At 37.2% G+C, this 17,205-nt stretch overlaps 1 protein-coding gene across 6 annotated transcripts in view; it reads left to right on the top strand.

The window, feature by feature from the left end:
• The window catches only part of Liprin-alpha (PTPRF interacting protein alpha), a 132,013-nt gene that overhangs the window by 107,081 nt on the left and 7,727 nt on the right, over positions 1-17,205 (top strand). For 2 of the 6 annotated variants that reach the window (XM_085202277.1, XM_085202281.1), the window contains exons 2-19: positions 607-708; positions 1,658-1,822; positions 2,134-2,208; positions 2,438-2,539; positions 3,839-3,910; positions 4,704-4,871; positions 5,162-5,281; positions 5,669-5,794; positions 6,971-7,140; positions 10,732-10,888; positions 11,178-11,300; positions 11,846-11,929; positions 12,332-12,487; positions 12,938-13,036; positions 13,346-13,420; positions 15,106-15,257; positions 15,553-15,597; positions 16,501-16,693. In XM_085202277.1, coding sequence (XP_085058403.1) covers positions 607-708; positions 1,658-1,822; positions 2,134-2,208; positions 2,438-2,539; positions 3,839-3,910; positions 4,704-4,871; positions 5,162-5,281; positions 5,669-5,794; positions 6,971-7,140; positions 10,732-10,888; positions 11,178-11,300; positions 11,846-11,929; positions 12,332-12,487; positions 12,938-13,036; positions 13,346-13,420; positions 15,106-15,257; positions 15,553-15,597; positions 16,501-16,693 — 2,184 coding nt within the window. The remainder of the gene's footprint in view (positions 1-606; positions 709-1,657; positions 1,823-2,133; positions 2,209-2,437; positions 2,540-3,838; positions 3,911-4,703; positions 4,872-5,161; positions 5,282-5,668; positions 5,795-6,970; positions 7,141-10,731; positions 10,889-11,177; positions 11,301-11,845; positions 11,930-12,331; positions 12,488-12,937; positions 13,037-13,345; positions 13,421-15,105; positions 15,258-15,552; positions 15,598-16,500; positions 16,694-17,205) is intronic. The other 4 variants (XM_085202278.1, XM_085202282.1, XM_085202279.1 and 1 more) reach the window with 3 other exon arrangements.

The following is a 17,205-nucleotide window of genomic DNA, read 5'->3' as shown; positions in this document are numbered from 1 at the left end:
ACATATATCTACCTTGTGGCTTGCCACACACCAGTATCTTTTTTATTTGATAAAACCACAACTTATATTCCTCGATCAATCTATTGCGGAGTCCTGTCAAAGCAGTCCCCGTGTCGCGTGTGCGGGAGCGGGGGCGGGGGCGGGGACACTAAAACTGTGCGTTCAGAAACGGTATTGCTACTTTATTGCCAATATATCTGTTTTTAGAACATTTTTTTCGCAAATATATATGCTTTGAGGTTTTTTCGGTACTAATGGTCTTTCTTTAGTTTTTTGTTGTTTCTTAGTTATTGTATTGCTTTCGTAATCCAGTCCAGTCAGGGACCACCTAGTTAAGTCAATGACGCTCTTCAATGATCTTCAGTCGCTAACTTACTATTATAAGTTTTGACGACTTTTGAATATGGGCTTAAATACTATATAATATTGAGCCCATCGTGGCGCAGTGGCACAACTGCTGACTGTAAACACAACTTTTATGTATTCGATTCTCACTCGTGGCGGTGCGGGATACAGCGTGAACCTAAGTCAAATCTTTCCTTTAATTTTTTAATAATTTCCTTTAATTGAAAAATGATATTAATCGATATTTATTTTGCTTTTTAGGAATTTGCGACCCTCACAAAAGAGCTGAATCAAGCGAGAGAGCAGCTCTTGGAAAGGGAAGAAGAAATCTCAGAGCTCAAAGCGGAAAGAAACAATACCAGAGTAAGCTTATTTGTTTCATTTATATAATTTAAATATATTTATTCATATTTTTTGTTATTCTATCCTAAAACTCATGAAATCGGTTAACAAATGACGGAGAAGTCGATGGACATAATTATGTACCTACATAGAAAATATATATATCAACCTGGAGAAGTTCTTTTGAAGTCGGTTGAATACTAAATAACTGTTATGTATGCGATGGTTCGATTTTTCTTTTGAATATATATTAATATATTATATATAAAGTATATATTAATATTATGACGACCTAAAGAGGTTGGCGGTCGATGATGATGATGATATTAATATCTCTAAAATTTTACATTTTTCTAGTCTGGTACTAAGTAATATGAGTAGGATCCATCATTTAACACATTAGAAACGAAGTTATTCACTATATTCTATGCTTAAAGATATTTATTTACAACTGATTGTAATCATGACCATTTTCATTTGTCTACTCCATCAATATTTTTTTATTATTATACGCTGGTCAGATCCTATCCCCAATACAACTTCCGCAATAAACAAAACTGTCCGACGCGAGGCCTATTCGCTCATCCGCTGACAATTACTACTTTTCGGTGAGATGCAACACGCATTCCGTCTAGAGTTTAGAGGCTAGACCGATGCCGAAAGTTGAGGATTCTTTTCAGACTTGATGACTTCGTTTCTGAATTTCAAATTATGACATTTATTCTGGGTCTCAGGTTCAAATATTTTTAAGGTGTTTTTCCCTGCACGCATTTTAAGCAAGCGACTACATCTGAAAGTAATTAGTGATATACTCTTCTTAATTTCTCAACCACTTAGAGATTTATATTAAATATTTCTGCTAGTGGACGCATAAATACACTTCGTCTTTAGAGACTAAAATTTGTTCCACTGCAGTTGGTTGCTTACCGATTAATAGTAGTCTCTATTAATATATTTTCTCTGTTTCCAGTTGTTGTTAGAGCACCTAGAATGCCTCGTATCGAGACACGAGCGCTCGCTGCGCATGACGGTGGTCAAGAGGCAGGCGGCCGCTCAGTCCGGGGTCTCCTCCGAAGTAGAAGTTCTGAAAGCGTTGAAAAGTTTGTTCGAACATCACAAGGCGTTGGACGAGAAGGTAAATGATTTTTCTTTTATTTTTGCTAAACTTTTCAACTGCATCTTAATAGTCTTCTCTATTTTATTTAGCTATACACTGCATAAGACACTTTATTCAGAGGGAACCTAGTGTTAAAACACTCCGTTTCCCACGCACCGCCCAATTTCCAGGATTTGGAGAGGAGAGGCAGAACTTAACACGAGGTAATGATTATATATTATTCATTCCCCCGACTGAGAATGTAATCTACAACCGTTGCGTTTAAAGCCAGACAGTCCCACGATACGGCCTGTATTCTTCTTTTTATTGTAAATTGTTTTATGCAACAGGTCCGCGAACGATTACGTGTTGCGTTAGAAAGAAATACGGCTCTGGAAGAAGAGTTGGCGTTAACCAAAGAAGAGGTGTGTACTATTTTTACATATAGATGTTTTATGTATTTTTATATATAATTATATCAATTGTTATTTTGTCAAAATTAGTACTTATCGTCTAGTTGCATCGGTAGTCGTGGTGTGAGATGCACAAAGTTTCAATTATTTTTTTTACATTCCTATAAGTGTCTTCCTGCATTTTCTTCTCTAATTTAGTATATTATGACGTACGTCCCAGTCATATTCCCTCTTATAACAGTTACAGCAATACAAAGCGTCTGGCACGCAAGAGGGCGACAAGCCTAAGGAGAACGGCACCGTTCCCACTGGCTCCCCCGAGAATGGGGAGCAACAACCCAAGGTAAGAAATAAATACTTAAAATATATGTATGAATGAAAAAAGATCACATTTAAAGTGAAAATAACGAAAAAAATAATATTAGGGAAATTGTTGTGCTGTATCATGTATGTAATATGTTGTTAAAAGTAACTGAACTTACTTTTAGGTTTTTAAGTGTCCAAAATGCTAATATAACTAATTTCGTATCTGGTCTTACTTTAACTCAAAAACAAGGCTTCTTCATTAAAACTAGCCTTTCTTTACCACTTGTAAATAGAAAACTACTAAAGGTTCAAGTCGACCGCTTCAAATGACTTTTTCTTTTAATCAGTTTAACCAGAGTGATTGTTCTTGGGCTATGTACATTGTAAAGATTCTCAAACAAGTCAATCAGAGTTTGTATGTTATCAAGTGGTTTGCTGTCGTGGCGTAAGGGCACAGCATCTGAGAATGAATTACTTTCATTCCTTCGCCGTGTTAAGTGCGGCGTTGTGTTCCGCCACGAAATGCGTAGTGTTTGTCTACGAGTGCACTGCTATACGCGGAACACAGCGTGAACCTAAAAAAAGAAATACATACATATATTAGCTTCGTTCTCATAGTCTTATTAGCATTTTGGATATTTGATTGAAGTCACTATTTTTATTATTTAAAACTACACAAAACATTCACAATACAAATGAAATAATGTTGCATAATTTATGTTAGGAGCTTCGTGAATGATTGTGTAGACTTGTCATGTTCTAGATTTTATAGTGTTTTACTCAATTCTAAATCTTTTATTATAACAAATAAATATGAATTGCATTAATTGGTCATAAAAGTATGCTAAAGAGAATAGAGTAAAACTAAAAATGTTACAAGTTTTGCGTAGAATCGGCAAAACTGTGATAGCGCGCATGGTAATATTCTGCTGCACTGAGTTAAACCGGTTGTCTAAATTTTTTACATCCATATACGAATTTTACTTTGTATGCTGAAATGTGATAACGATTTTAAAAGTTCTTAGAACCTATATATATATATTTGCTTATTGATCAAAGCTCTCGTCGACTCCAAGTTATCTTTGCGTAGTTATACATCAATTCGATATACTCGTATATATTGGGAGACCTAACATGGAAGTTGAAAGCTTTCTTTGCACTGACTGAATTGGTTGACCAGATTTCACTTTTCTTTTACTTGTATCTTTTATTTTGGGTAATAAGCAAAAAGAACCATATTGAATAGTGATTGTATTTTTCATGCAAGTAATTATAAAAATAATCCTGAGTGCCAAAGGATGTAAATATATATTGTATATTTTGATGGTGGCCGCAGGAACTAAGTAGTGTTCACGGTGAATCGGAAGGCAAGAAACTCACTGAGCTCCAAAACACGATCGCCAAACAGGTCAGCGCCATCTCGCTCACAGACTGCACAAACATTGTTACATATCTGTATTAATATGTATTAACATATCATTTTGACGCTGATTGATAGCTTATATATTTTTCTTATTTGTTGATTGTAGTTATATACTTTGCATGACCTTATTTTCCCGACTTTTGCATGACTTTATCAATGACATAGTGATACATTTTTTTAAAATATGTACAAGTATGCATTGAATATTAAAAAATATATTTAATATATATGTATGGTAGATATACGAATATTACTTCAAAAAAAATATACAACTGTAGCAAGAGTTCTGCTTCAAAATCATTATCTAAAACAATTATATAATTATTATAATATCATACATTTATATAATTGTTATTGCATAAGCATAACATGAATATGCTAGTATGCATGCAAGTATATATGATTACATGTTTATGACGTACCAACATTATACTCACGTCATTTACTACTAGTTTGTTATAACAATATTAACACAATATGAATTTCAAATATTATTTTTTTTACAGGTGTTATTGCATAATTTCTTTAAATTAAATATTTTGAACATTTCGTGGTTTTACTTAATATAAATTATGAACATTCGTCCCATTTTTACAATTCGTGTAGACCATCATGTCACAATATCTATTAATTCCAATAATGTATCACCATCAGTAGATATAATTAAAACTGCTCAAATTCAATAAAAAAATTATATAACCTAATTTTTGACAGGGTATTTATTAAAAAAATATGTAAATTTAGATTTAATCTTACTAATGTAAGTTGATATTTCCAGTCAGCTGAGTTAAGCTCGTGGCAGAGAAGAGTGGCGGAACTAAATAATAAAGTGACGGACCTTGAAGATAGACTGTCCAAAGGTGAAAAGGAATTGGTGAAAAAGCAAGACGAATGCGCCAAATTACAGAGGGACTTGAGAGAAAATGTGGCGCAGAAAGAGGATCAGGTATGTGAATCTGCGAACGTAGTGTAACTGAATTATTAAGGCGACAGCGAGGAAATAAAAATATTAAATATCTTCATTTCCTCAGGTGGGAATCGAACCCACAACCTGTCTTATACCAGTTAACAGTACCTGTTGACAATATTTATATTTGTGAGAAAAATCAGAGCTAATTAATATAATACCGTTAAAAATACTATATATATATATATATATATATATATATATATATAGCGTCAAATTATTAACAAAATAAAACAGGAATCTTATGTTTTACACTAACTCTGTTTCAGGAGGAACGAATAGCAACTCTAGAAAAGCGATATCTGAACGCACAGCGCGAGTCCACCTCACTACATGACCTCAACGAGAAGTTAGAACAGGAGCTACAACACAAGCAGGCGCAATTGAAGGTATTTGACACTACACTACACTTGACAAACATATTTATTTTTTTCAAACTTTCATGGTAATCTAACCCTGGCTCTTGTGTCGTGTGATACGTGTTTTATTTTAAAAAATGTTTATTTTTATTCTAAATTATGTATGGGTATTAGTTTAGTGAGTTTTAATACCTAATTAGGTTGGAATTTGTTTCAGTCATTTGTATATAATATTTAAATTAAGGTCCAAAAATTTCACAATAACATTTTTAACGCTGTCGATGTTAACTAAACAGTAAATTTATCACTTTTTTATAAATATTGTTAAGCATGTAATCACATTACACTGTCCAAACTTAATTCACTAGTAAATAGACGCAATCCATTGCAAAATGACCACGGAGCCATCAATTTCAGCTTCAAGAAGAAAAAATAGCGGCCATAGAGGAAAAACTAGAACTTTCCACGCAAAAGTTGGCGCAAATGTCTTCTTTGCCCGAAATGGAGGAACAACTCAAAGCAAGAATGGAAGCTCTCAATCAGGTGAGAATTAAATGGCGATTACGAATGATATGCGAATTGTTGTATTAATTATTGTTCTTTTTGGATTAAATTGTTTAATTTTTGGTTGAAGATGGGAAATTTATTGAGTCATATAGAGAGGCCGCCAGAGGCACATGTGACGGTTGTGTGATTCCTACCCCTTTCCCCCCCAAAATCATTTATTTTACTCGCCCTGGCGCTTCATCGGCGTTGAGCTCCACCACTCAACGAGTAATATCTCGAAAAAGCGATAACAAGGTGCCGTAGCTAATAAAATATGTTATCTTACCTACTATAGATACATTTTTGTTTATTTAAATTATGTATAATATGTTTTACATTTCATTTTGTCACTCGTCATCGCCAGTCACAAGGATTTAACTAAATTTGGGTATTTGAAAGAACTACTTATTAACTTTAATATATTTATATTACTATATATATTTATACTTGTTCATTAATTTATGTTGGAATGTATTATTATTTGTTGATAATAATCAAATACCCGATTATCCATGTACTTTTAATATTAAGTGTCTCATTCATTTCCATTCGTCACTTGCTTTGATGTAGAATTGAGTGGGGGTGTAGATAGTATAGTTTTGCATTCAGGTATTGTGATACAGTTTTATTTTTGTATGAAAGCGTATTTTTTTTAAATATTTCTATTAATAAGTATAGTTGTTAATTAATGCGATGTTTAGGATATTTTATCAAGAAAAAATGATCAGTGCACTTGTCTTACAGTTATATTCTTTTTTTCTTCGAACTTATTAATTGAAACGTTTAGGAAAAAAAATATAAATAGCTATTAATTAAAGTAAATAAATAATTTGGTAATTTGTTTGTTTCTTGACTATTCAATACTATATTAAAAAAGAAACTGATTGTTATTGGAATTGCAATAATATCTACCTTACTAAAGATCCTCATTTTCTATATTTTAGTTTTTATCTTTCCTCAAGCTCGTAAATAAAACTGGTGAGAAGAAAGAGAATACGTTTATTATGTTTATTAATAATTATAGATAACAACATAAAGACAGACACACAAATTGTACTGTCCTGGATTCTTACAGGATGTGCTGATTATATCTCAAATATATGTTAATCATCTGGTTGAAGAGTTTCGTTAAAATGTTTCTTATTATTTGTCTTTCTTTCTTACTCCCCCCAGGCTCAAGAAAGACACGGCTCCGCAGAAGATCGCATCCAACGGCTAGAGGCAAACGTAGAAGAAAAGAATGCAGAATTGATGAGACTGAACCAGCGTTTGAGAATGAACGAGGAACACAACACTCGCCTCTCCGCCACCGTGGACAAGCTGCTGTCTGAGTCCAATGATAGGTTAGTGGCCTCAAAGGATAATTTAGAGAACATTAGGAAAATTTTGAAAAAAACAGTCCTCTGAACTTTTATAATTTATATTTAAATTGTAAGCGTGCGTTTAAGTATTTCTACGTAGCTTGATGGGAACGGATGGCTTAGTGCGTCAAAGAGCTTGGATGGTAACCAAGAGGGGTGTATTCGACTCCTGCTACATTAAAAGTGTAGTGAGGGGTTGGATCTGTGCAGCTGCATCTTGACAATAAGCGGTTTCGAACGGCTGACTGTCGCGACACCGAGGGTCTGGCTCTGGAGGCTAGCGGGATCCGAAGCACGGAGCACCGCTGGCCGACCGTAGGAAGTTGGGGGCCCAAGTAGCGGGAAAGCCACCCGTGAAAGGCTGCCCCGCCACCTGACTAAAAATCCCGGGTGGTTTCACCTTGCCGGTTGGCGACCGGATGGGAGGACCAGGTGAGCATACCCGGGGGTGTTCGGGCGTCCCCGCGGTCTCCAAGCCAGCCTCTTCTGTGTGTGGTCGCAGTCAGCTAGCTCCTTTGGCTAAACGAATCAAGATGCCTCGCACAACTGTCTTCCTCCTGCCTATTCACTTCTCTCGTCTCAAATAAAAAATATTATGAAGCACAGAAACAGAAACAAAGTTAAACAGCGGTTACACGTTCTCCCATTGAAAGTGCACCTCACCAATATTCGAGGCTTGCACTCTAATATCTACGCCGTCCACCACCACCTAGAGACCGAAAGACTGCATCTTCTGTTCCTAACTGACACGTAGATCAAATGTCCAGCTGACGCTTCGTACCTCAACTACCCTGGCTACTTCTTGGAACACAGGTTCGAACTACGAGCAGGGGTCTGCGTGTACGTTCGTGATGACATCTGCATCAAGCGTCTCAAAAACCTTGAGGTACCAGGTTTATCTGTACTTTGGGTACTGGTCGATACTGGAGCTACACAAAATGTGTATGCTGATGTCTACCGCTTGCACAGTGGGGATTCGGAGACAACCAGACCCTTTGGTCATCTTAACGAAGCTGCTGATGAGACTCAGCAGAGGTATCCAGCCGCACAGTTATTCGTTCTGGGGGACTTCAATGCTCACCACAAAGAGTGCCTGTTCCCGTACCAAACGACTATACGGCGACGTGAAGCTGGTCAATTGTGCGACGAGGGTGGGAGGGAGGCAGTCCCACACAGCTAATTGCTTAGACCTTCCGCTGACTACCGACCTTAACCGATGCTCTGTAGCAGTTACGGCCCCGTTGGGCTCCTCTGACCACTGTTTGGTGAAGTCTGTATCCGTGTACTCACCACCCGATCAGGGCCCTTGCGGTATAAGACGGGTGTGGCGATACCAGTCCTCAGACTGGGATGAGATGCACCACTTCTTTTCGGCTTATCCTTGGAGATCTTGTTTTTCTTCAGGAGAATTGTCGAGCTGCGCTAAGACCACAACCGAAATCTTACGGCAGGGCATGGAGTATTTCATACCATACTCTGATATTCCTTCTGGTAATAAAGCTCGCCCATGGTTTGACGCTGACTGTGACCGTGCGAAGCGTGAGAAGCGCGGATATAAGAGGCGTATACAGCCTGGGCTGATGCGCTAAGCTTGCCTCACCCAGCGGGTAGTAAAGCATTTTGGTCCCCTTTGCCGCCCTTGCAGGGGCCAGATGGTTCGCTGACTGCTCTATGGCAGCTATCCGCATTCGCCAAAAAGAGGTTCGCGTAGCCCTGCAAAATCTAGACGTGAATAAGGCGTGCGGCCCGGACGGCATTCCTGCAATTGTGCTGAGAAACTGTACACCTGAGTTGTCTCCGGTTCTGACACGCCTGTTTCGACTCTCACTAGAGACTGGAGTACTGCTCAAGTCGTGGAAGCTTGTAAACGTGCAACCTGTGCCCAAAAAAGGCAGTCGGGGAGACCCTGCCAACTACAATCCGATATCAGTCACCTCTATATTCTGCAAGACTATGGAGTGTGTACTGAATAAAAGGCTTGTGGCATATCTGGAGGATAATTAGCTCCTAATCGATAACCAGTACTGATTTTGTAAAGGGCAATCGTTGGGAGATCTCCTTGTGTATGCCATTCACATATGGGCCGAGGCTATCGAGAGATATGACTAGGCCCTTGCCGTGTCTCTCGATATCTCTAAAGCATTTGACGAGCAAGCCTCATAAGTAAGCTTCCCGCATACGGAATACCGCCTGACTTTTGCAAATGGATATCAGACTTCTTGAGTGAGCGATCGATACAAGTTGTCCTTGATGGCCGCGTATCTGATCAACAGGCTATAAATTCCGGAGTTCCTCAAGCATCTGTTCTGTACGCAGCCTTATTCCTGCTGCACATCAACGATATGTTAACACCCGGTATCGTTGGATACGCTGATGACAGCACGATTGTTGACAAATACCTGTCCAATGCGAAGGCCAACCGGAACGAGATCCAGTCTTGTCGACAGTCTATGATCGGTCGTCTGAATCTGGCACTTCAGAGCGTATCCGAATGGAGTGATACTAATCTCATCAGGTTTAAAGCTACCAAAACTCGGCGTGTTTATTCTCTACAAAACGGAGCCCCTTCGATCTTGCTCCGACTTTCCGAGATGTACCCGTGCCTATAGCTGACCATATTTAGCTTCTTGGCATGAACCTTACGTCAGATCTGAACTTTTTACGTTATATCGAGTCTAGCTACTACAGCAGCTAAAATACTAGGTGTCCTCTCAAGGGTTAGGCAGTATTTCGCACCGGGACAGCTTCTTCAACTTTATCAAGCTCAAATCTGATCATGTATGGAGTACTGCTGTCAACTTTGGGACGGATCTGCTAAATATTAGCTAGCGACCTTAGACTCGATTGGAAATCGTGCGAAGAAGCTCATTGGCGACACAGCGATTGTTGAGACAAAGCTGCAAAGCCTTGAACACCGACGTAAAGTAGCATGCCTGTCGGTATTCTATACTATAGAATCTATAGTATACATTTCGTAGAGTGTGCAGCAGCGCTGACCTGGTACCATCTTCTCCTTTCCATCAGCGGGGTACTAGACGTAGGCTGGGATTTCACCCATATGTCATCGACGTGCCTCCTTTTCGTACGCAGCGCTTCGCCTCTACTTTCTTAATGCGAACAGCTAAAGAGTGGAACGCCCTGCCTGCTGTACTGTTCCCCAATAAATACATCTTGGCCCTATTCAAGGAAAAAGTGAATAGGCATTATCTAGGTAAGCATGCTCCACCGTCGTTCGCATCGTCACTTACCACCAGTCCTCTTCAATAAAAAAAAATAAACACCAGCCATCTTCAATAAAAAAAATAAAAAAATTCATGCGTTCCTCGATTTTCGTCGAATTCTAGAGGCATTGCGCCTTGATTTGCGAAAATCAACGCCGCGCTTCGCATCATTACCAGAGCGTTACTGCTGTGCCACTACGTCACTGAGGCCTCAATAACAAACATATGTTGATTTGTATGTTTATATAAATTACAACTAACAGAATAATAATGGTTAAGTAGTAGTATTAGTAGTAGTACTATTTATCTACATTAACTATTTTACTATAGAAGTATTCGATTATTTTTCCAGATTGCAAGTCCACTTAAAGGAGAGAATGCACGCGTTAGACGAAAAGAACGCTCTAACGCAGGAACTAGAGAAGACAAGGAAATATGCAGATGAACTCATAGCGGAAAAATCTGAAATACTTAAAGAACTAGCTAAGTGGAGAATGGAGACAGAACAGGTAGCAATTTGGATGGATTTTGTATATAATAATGTTTGTATTTCATTCAATATTAATGTTTTTAATCTTAATATTTTTTTAATATGGTGATTTACAATTTTTATATATATATATATACATAATATATTTATAAATTATTTCGCCCCATCTGGTAGATAATATTTTTGAGTTTCTTCATTCAACTTGCAACGTCTGGTTTTCGGATGGAAAGTCACACAGGGGTGTCTCGATACAAGATTGTCACTGCCTACTGCACAAATTAAGTAACGAAGCACCCACCTCTCCGCAGCTCAAACGTCAAATGCTGCAAGCGGAGATCGCGTTCAACATCCAGCAGACGGACGCGCTGACGCGCTCGCTGTCGCCCGCCGCGCCGCACGCGCTTCCGCCCGGCGCGCTGTTCCCGCCCAAGGTTCGTCGCCAAACACCACCAACTCAGAGACTAGCAACGCGACTGGTTGTGGGCTCTATTCCCACTAGGCGAAATTAAATATTTCATATTTTCATTTCCTCGCTCTGGTTATGAGGCAAAGCTACTCAACAACGCGCGGGAACAAGAATTTCTTAATGGGAACGAAGTGTCTTTAACATTACGTATCCAAGTTCCCTCTGCCTTTCCTGATAAGTGGAGGATACAGTGTGTTTTAATTTAATAAATGTTAATTTCTTGTTTTTGAAGCCGTCGTGGTCCAGGAGCACAAGTGTGTGACTTATACGGTTATGGGCTCGATCTCCACTCGAGAGAATGAATGATTATTTATTAATATTTTCATTTCTTCGCTCTGGTACCAAGGCAAAAGCCCTTAGTTAAGTTCCGCTACTCAACACGAAATACTTCGAAAAAATCGGCGGAAAGTAGGAAACAGAGTGTTTTAACACTAGGTTCCTTCTGCCTACCCTGCTGTGTGCGGGAAACAGTACGAAGTTGATTTAAATATTTTAATTATTTATTTCCAGCTGGACGGTTCTTGGGAGAAGTTGCAACAAGCTCACGTGCTTGCCAATGTACAACAAGCCTTCGACGTGTCCAGTGACGCTGAGGTAATAAATACGCATATAAATATTATTTTTCTTGTTTTACTTTATTCTTTAATGGTGATATTAGCTACTTTTAAAAAGCTACCTCTTTATATATATGATACGGGCCATGGGCGTATCTAGAGATATTTTCTGGCTTTGATTTAAGTCTTCTTTTTTATATTTTTCATGCTTAATATTTTTGTTACAAAAAAAATTTGGGTGGTACACCAGATTATTCTGAGGTGAGTACGGACCACCCGGCCCATGCTATTCTTACCTGCGTATTGCAAATAATAGGATAAAATAAAAAACTGTAAAGAGAAAAGAAAAAGATGAACTAGCTGCCTATCTTTCGAGATTATATCTTAGTTTAAAAATAATTTAAATGTAATTTCAGAAAAAAACCTTACTTATTTATTTTAGAATGAAGAAGCGGAAAGCGGTGAAGGCGGTCATACGGACGCGGCGGCCCTGGCCCTCATGCTGCAGGAGCAGCTCGATGCCATCAACACGGAGATACGGCTCATACAGGAGGAGAAACAGAGCACCGAGGCCCGCGCTGAGGAACTAGAGTCCAGGGTAAGATCACGCTTTTTATTAAATAAAGCTATTTTTTGTAACGAAATTGGTAGCAAATGTAAAGTTTGACGGAACTTAACGTCACGTTTTTTACAAGAGGTGATACACGACTCATACAGGAGAAGTAACAAAGCTCTAAGGCTCGTGATGAGCATCCGGAGTACGGAATCCGGACTGCCGCACTGTGTCATAGTGGAAGCATACATTTACATATATTGTGAGCGTTTAATTAAATGATCATACTATTTAAGTAGGTACATAATTATTATTTTATCTTCATGATGTATGCTGTATGCACAACCGTCGCGTTTACAGCCGCACGCTAGTGCCACTACGCCACAGGGTTCCCATAAAAAATTATACATATATTAGAAAAAAAATATTGTCATCCTTATTGTCCGAACACCATTTTAGCGATAATAAAAAAGAATTGAACGTTTATCCCCGTAGGTGGGTAGCTACGAGCATATGAACGTGGTGTCGCGCCGCGCTGAGTCTCCGCCGCCCGCCGCCTCGCCCTCGCGGCCCAACCATCATAAATATCATACTGTGAGCAAATACACATGCATGTTCATTAAATATCGTTGCAATTGGTTTTTAGGATAAATATGTGTCTGTATGTTGGAGGGTATGTTATTTTGTCTTTTAGTGTATATCAGAAATGTTTTTTAATTATTTAAGTTGATTTAGGACTATACCAAACTATATAACTTAGAGATACCACTACTGATATTAAAATACAGACTATAACTAGGTTAATAAATAAGTGAAAATGATACTATATTGAAATATTAAATTTATATATAGGCGATGTTTAATAATATAACATAGGCAATATATGTAATAAATATATGGCAGGCGCCCGCGTCGATGTCGCCCGCGCACGCGCACTACCGCGCCGCGCCCGCCTCCGAGAGCCTGCCATCCAGCCAGGTCGGTCCCAACCCCACCACGCCTGATTACCCTCACCCCATCACCGTGCCTGATTGCCCTTAACCCATCGCCGTGTGTAATTACTTACCCTGGACCCGCCACCATGCCTGAATACTCTACCACTACACTCAGTTACTCCTACTATGTTCAAATATCCAATCCCCTCGACCAGCTATACCACGTCTTATTTCTCACGCTCATACCTTTATAACAGTCATAATAGTATAAAATACCCATATCCGTCATGCATTTGGGTATTTATCCCACGCCAACACCAAACTACCCTCAATAATACACGCATTTTTATAACACTTGGTTGATGATTTTACTTAAAGTACATTTAAATATTTTTATTTTTTTCGACCAATGACATTTTTCCACATATTCTAGATTTTATTTAATTTTTAAGAATCTAACTCCATATTTTTGCACTATTAATGTACTTATCACATAGATTTTTGACAAAATTTCCAAAAATAACTAATTTGCTCAAAAGAAGAGCACATTTTTTTTATTCATGCCCCTGTAATATATTTTACAAGTGCAGTAAATAAATGCAGCAGTGTCACTTTACAATTTTAAATTTTTAATAAAATCTTTTTAAATAATTTATCTTCCCTGGCGGTGTGGTCAGAGAGAACGGAGCGCCTAACCTTGTGTGCATCCCTATCCCGTTTCCCTTTTTGCGGCTTGTACGGCATTTGCACCCATCGCTGGCTGAGATCGTTTTATTTTTAGAAAACGCCAAGAAATTCACTTATTTGCAGCTTTTTGTCGATATTTGTTAGCTTCTCATAGTAAATCAAATATTTGTTATTTCGCTAAAATATTATATTTCATTTAGTTATTATATCCTAGGTAAATTAGGTTACTGCTGTATTGTTAAATTGTATTGTATTATAATATATAAACTGTGTAATACACTCTGTATGTTATTTTGCTTTTTGTTTTAGTTTTAGTGTTATTTATTAAGTTGATTTGTATTCTATAGTGTAAAATGGGATATGTCATTTTTGTTAAGTAACGTATGTAGTGTATAGAGGTTTTTTAAAATAGATTAGTAACTACTTAATGAATAAATAATTAATTTATATTACATACAAAAAAAACAAAAACACTCACGTAGACCATAAAATATATAAAAATAAGAATGTAAGTATTATAATTTATTTATTTTAAAATTAGGTATCCCTACAAGTGGCCCAAACGAATAAATACCCTGTAATTACTTTTTACTGTATATCTTTTAAAGCTTATGCTTTTCTTTATCTTCGGATGTAATTGCCATTTTTAGTTTTTTATTGTTTTCTTCTTATTTATATTATTTTAAAATGGCATGAATGTGAATTAAAATATTGAGATTGACAACAATGCGGCCAATTAAACTTTAATAACATTAAAGCATAACATAAAAAGTAATAAAATATTATTGTACTTATAACAATTGTGTAATGCATTGTGTAAAATAATATTAGCGTATATTTGCAGCTTGTGGCAAACAGGTGTATGAAATACGCGATGTCTGCGGTTTTGAATTTCATTAAAAGGACTTGATAATTATGCAAATCATCTTCATTTCCTTCAAGCATACCTCTAAAAATAATTAGAGTGACTTAACACAAAATTTTCTTTGCTTAGCCACATATTTTCCATCTTACAATCGCCAAATTAATCCCATATTTCAGCTCCAGCTATGTGAAGATGTAGGTGTGGTTTCCGAAGGAGCGGAGTCACCTGTAGGAGGTGTGGGCGCCCGAGCGCGCCTGGAAAGGGCAGCGAGAGCGATACACGCGGAAAGAGATAGACTAAGAACACACTATCAGACGCCGTACGATTCGTGAGTTGACTATTTTTATTAGCTTCACGCTGCCCCCGTATGCCCCTCACCATCGTCCTCTGTTATCAACCTCTTCATAAGTGCAGATTAATTCATTAACTTTTGAATTGTAATTAAAAAACTATTGTAATTGAATTGTAATTAATTAAAAAACGTTAATCTTAATTTTTTTGTGATAATTACGTTATTTTGTCATAAAAGTTCTGTTCTATTCTATTACATTGCCAGTTGAAGTAAAACTGTAAATAAATTATTATTCATTGATTAATGTTTTCCCATTTTCCACGCTGCTCAGGACTTCAATAATGTCAGGAAGCCTGGCTCGGATCCCCATACACAGGTGTTCATCAGTTCCTTACCTTAGACCTAATTACCATACCGTACCTAAATATAGTCCTAGACGAAGTCAGTCAGATAATCTAAATCTGACCAACATCTGGTGCGACTGCTCTGACAATTTATATAATTATGCCCCACACAAAATATGTTTAAAATCGAAATTGTATACGATATTGAATAATTATTTGTTATACCATCCTTATTCTTCAGCCAGCTATATATAATTTGCCAAATTTGTATGATTTAATTAAAAATAAGAAATAATGGGAGCTGGACGTAAAAAATCCAAGCTTTAAATATCATATTTCTTATATTAAACTCACTTGTTGTATATGGTAACCCTATAGTCTAAGAAAAAAAAAATATAATTATTGTATATTAAATAGTAATATTTTAGAGAGGTTTATTGTTATATTTTTAAATGTTTTAAATTATAATAATTATAGTTTATTAAATAAATGGAATTACTAAGGATAGTCTTTTCGGATTGCCAAGGATATATTGTTTCGAGTACCAAACTGTTTAAACGGTACGTTCTCGTGCGATTGTTTTATGTAGTGGCTTAAATTATTTCAACTCTTCCATAGTGATTCCATTTAGCTAGCCTCTATTGAGCTTTTCTCTGATTTAATAACTTAAAAAGCTAATTTCAATTATATGCTATTTAATATTGCGAGTATTTTCTTTGCGTTTTTTCAATAGTTTCGACATGATTGTAGATTTTTTTTATTGCTCTTGTAATATATAACATATTATTTCTAAACCAACCTAAAGCTATAAAAACAACCTAATGTTCTATTTGCAAAATTAAACGTAAGAGGACTTACGCTCGTGCTTGTTGGTATCCTGTATGTTCTAGGTCTAGGTCATACATTAAAATATTAAGTTTCCATTACCTATGTAGCTCAAGCCAAGAATCCCTGGGGGGAATACCCGCGCCGAGTGGGGCCTGGGGAGGGGCTTCCCCGGGTCTCCCAAGAGGAGTTTCGTCAGCTGCCTCAGCTGTTTCCATAGCATCGATGCACCAACAAAAGAAAAGGGGAATTAAAAGTTCCTTGGGAAGATTCTTTAGCAAGAAAGAGAAGGCCGGTATGCCTGTGAGTATGGATGTTGGATGCTTAGAAGTAAGAGTATAAGATATTTACTATTTTCTATCTGTGCCTTTCTATTAGATTTTCCTTAAACTTCCAAGGCAAAGTTATGCCTAGTTAGTTAGGCATGCCGATAACAGCGATCCCAATAGGCGTATCCTCTATGATGGATGATAATTATTAATCCAAGACTATCATATTGATAATAGTGGGTTGAATTAATAGGGAAGGAAGCTAAAGATGATTATACATGTACTACTGTAAATTATATTAAAAAAAGAGCAATGGTTAAGTTTCTTGCCGATTGTTCTCAGCCGAACTGCCTACCGAGCCGGTGCTAACTTGCTGTAGGAGAGATACTACTGACATTTCTATGTAACTTGACTCGAATTCAAAAGTGCTGTAATGGCCTAATGAAATAAAAAATATTTTGATTTTGATCCAGATTTTAGTGGCGATTTTAGAACGAAATATCAATTTTAGTTAAACTTTCCATTGAATTTTCCTTGGCCTTCCAG

Source organism: Heliconius melpomene, chromosome 18 (genome assembly GCF_056956725.1).
Source record: "Heliconius melpomene rosina isolate 202511_hmr_F chromosome 18, ASM5695672v1, whole genome shotgun sequence".
Taxonomy (NCBI): Eukaryota; Metazoa; Arthropoda; class Insecta; order Lepidoptera; family Nymphalidae; genus Heliconius; species Heliconius melpomene.
Note: the sequence above shows the minus strand (reverse complement) of the source record. Positions and strands in the feature narration are given on the sequence as shown.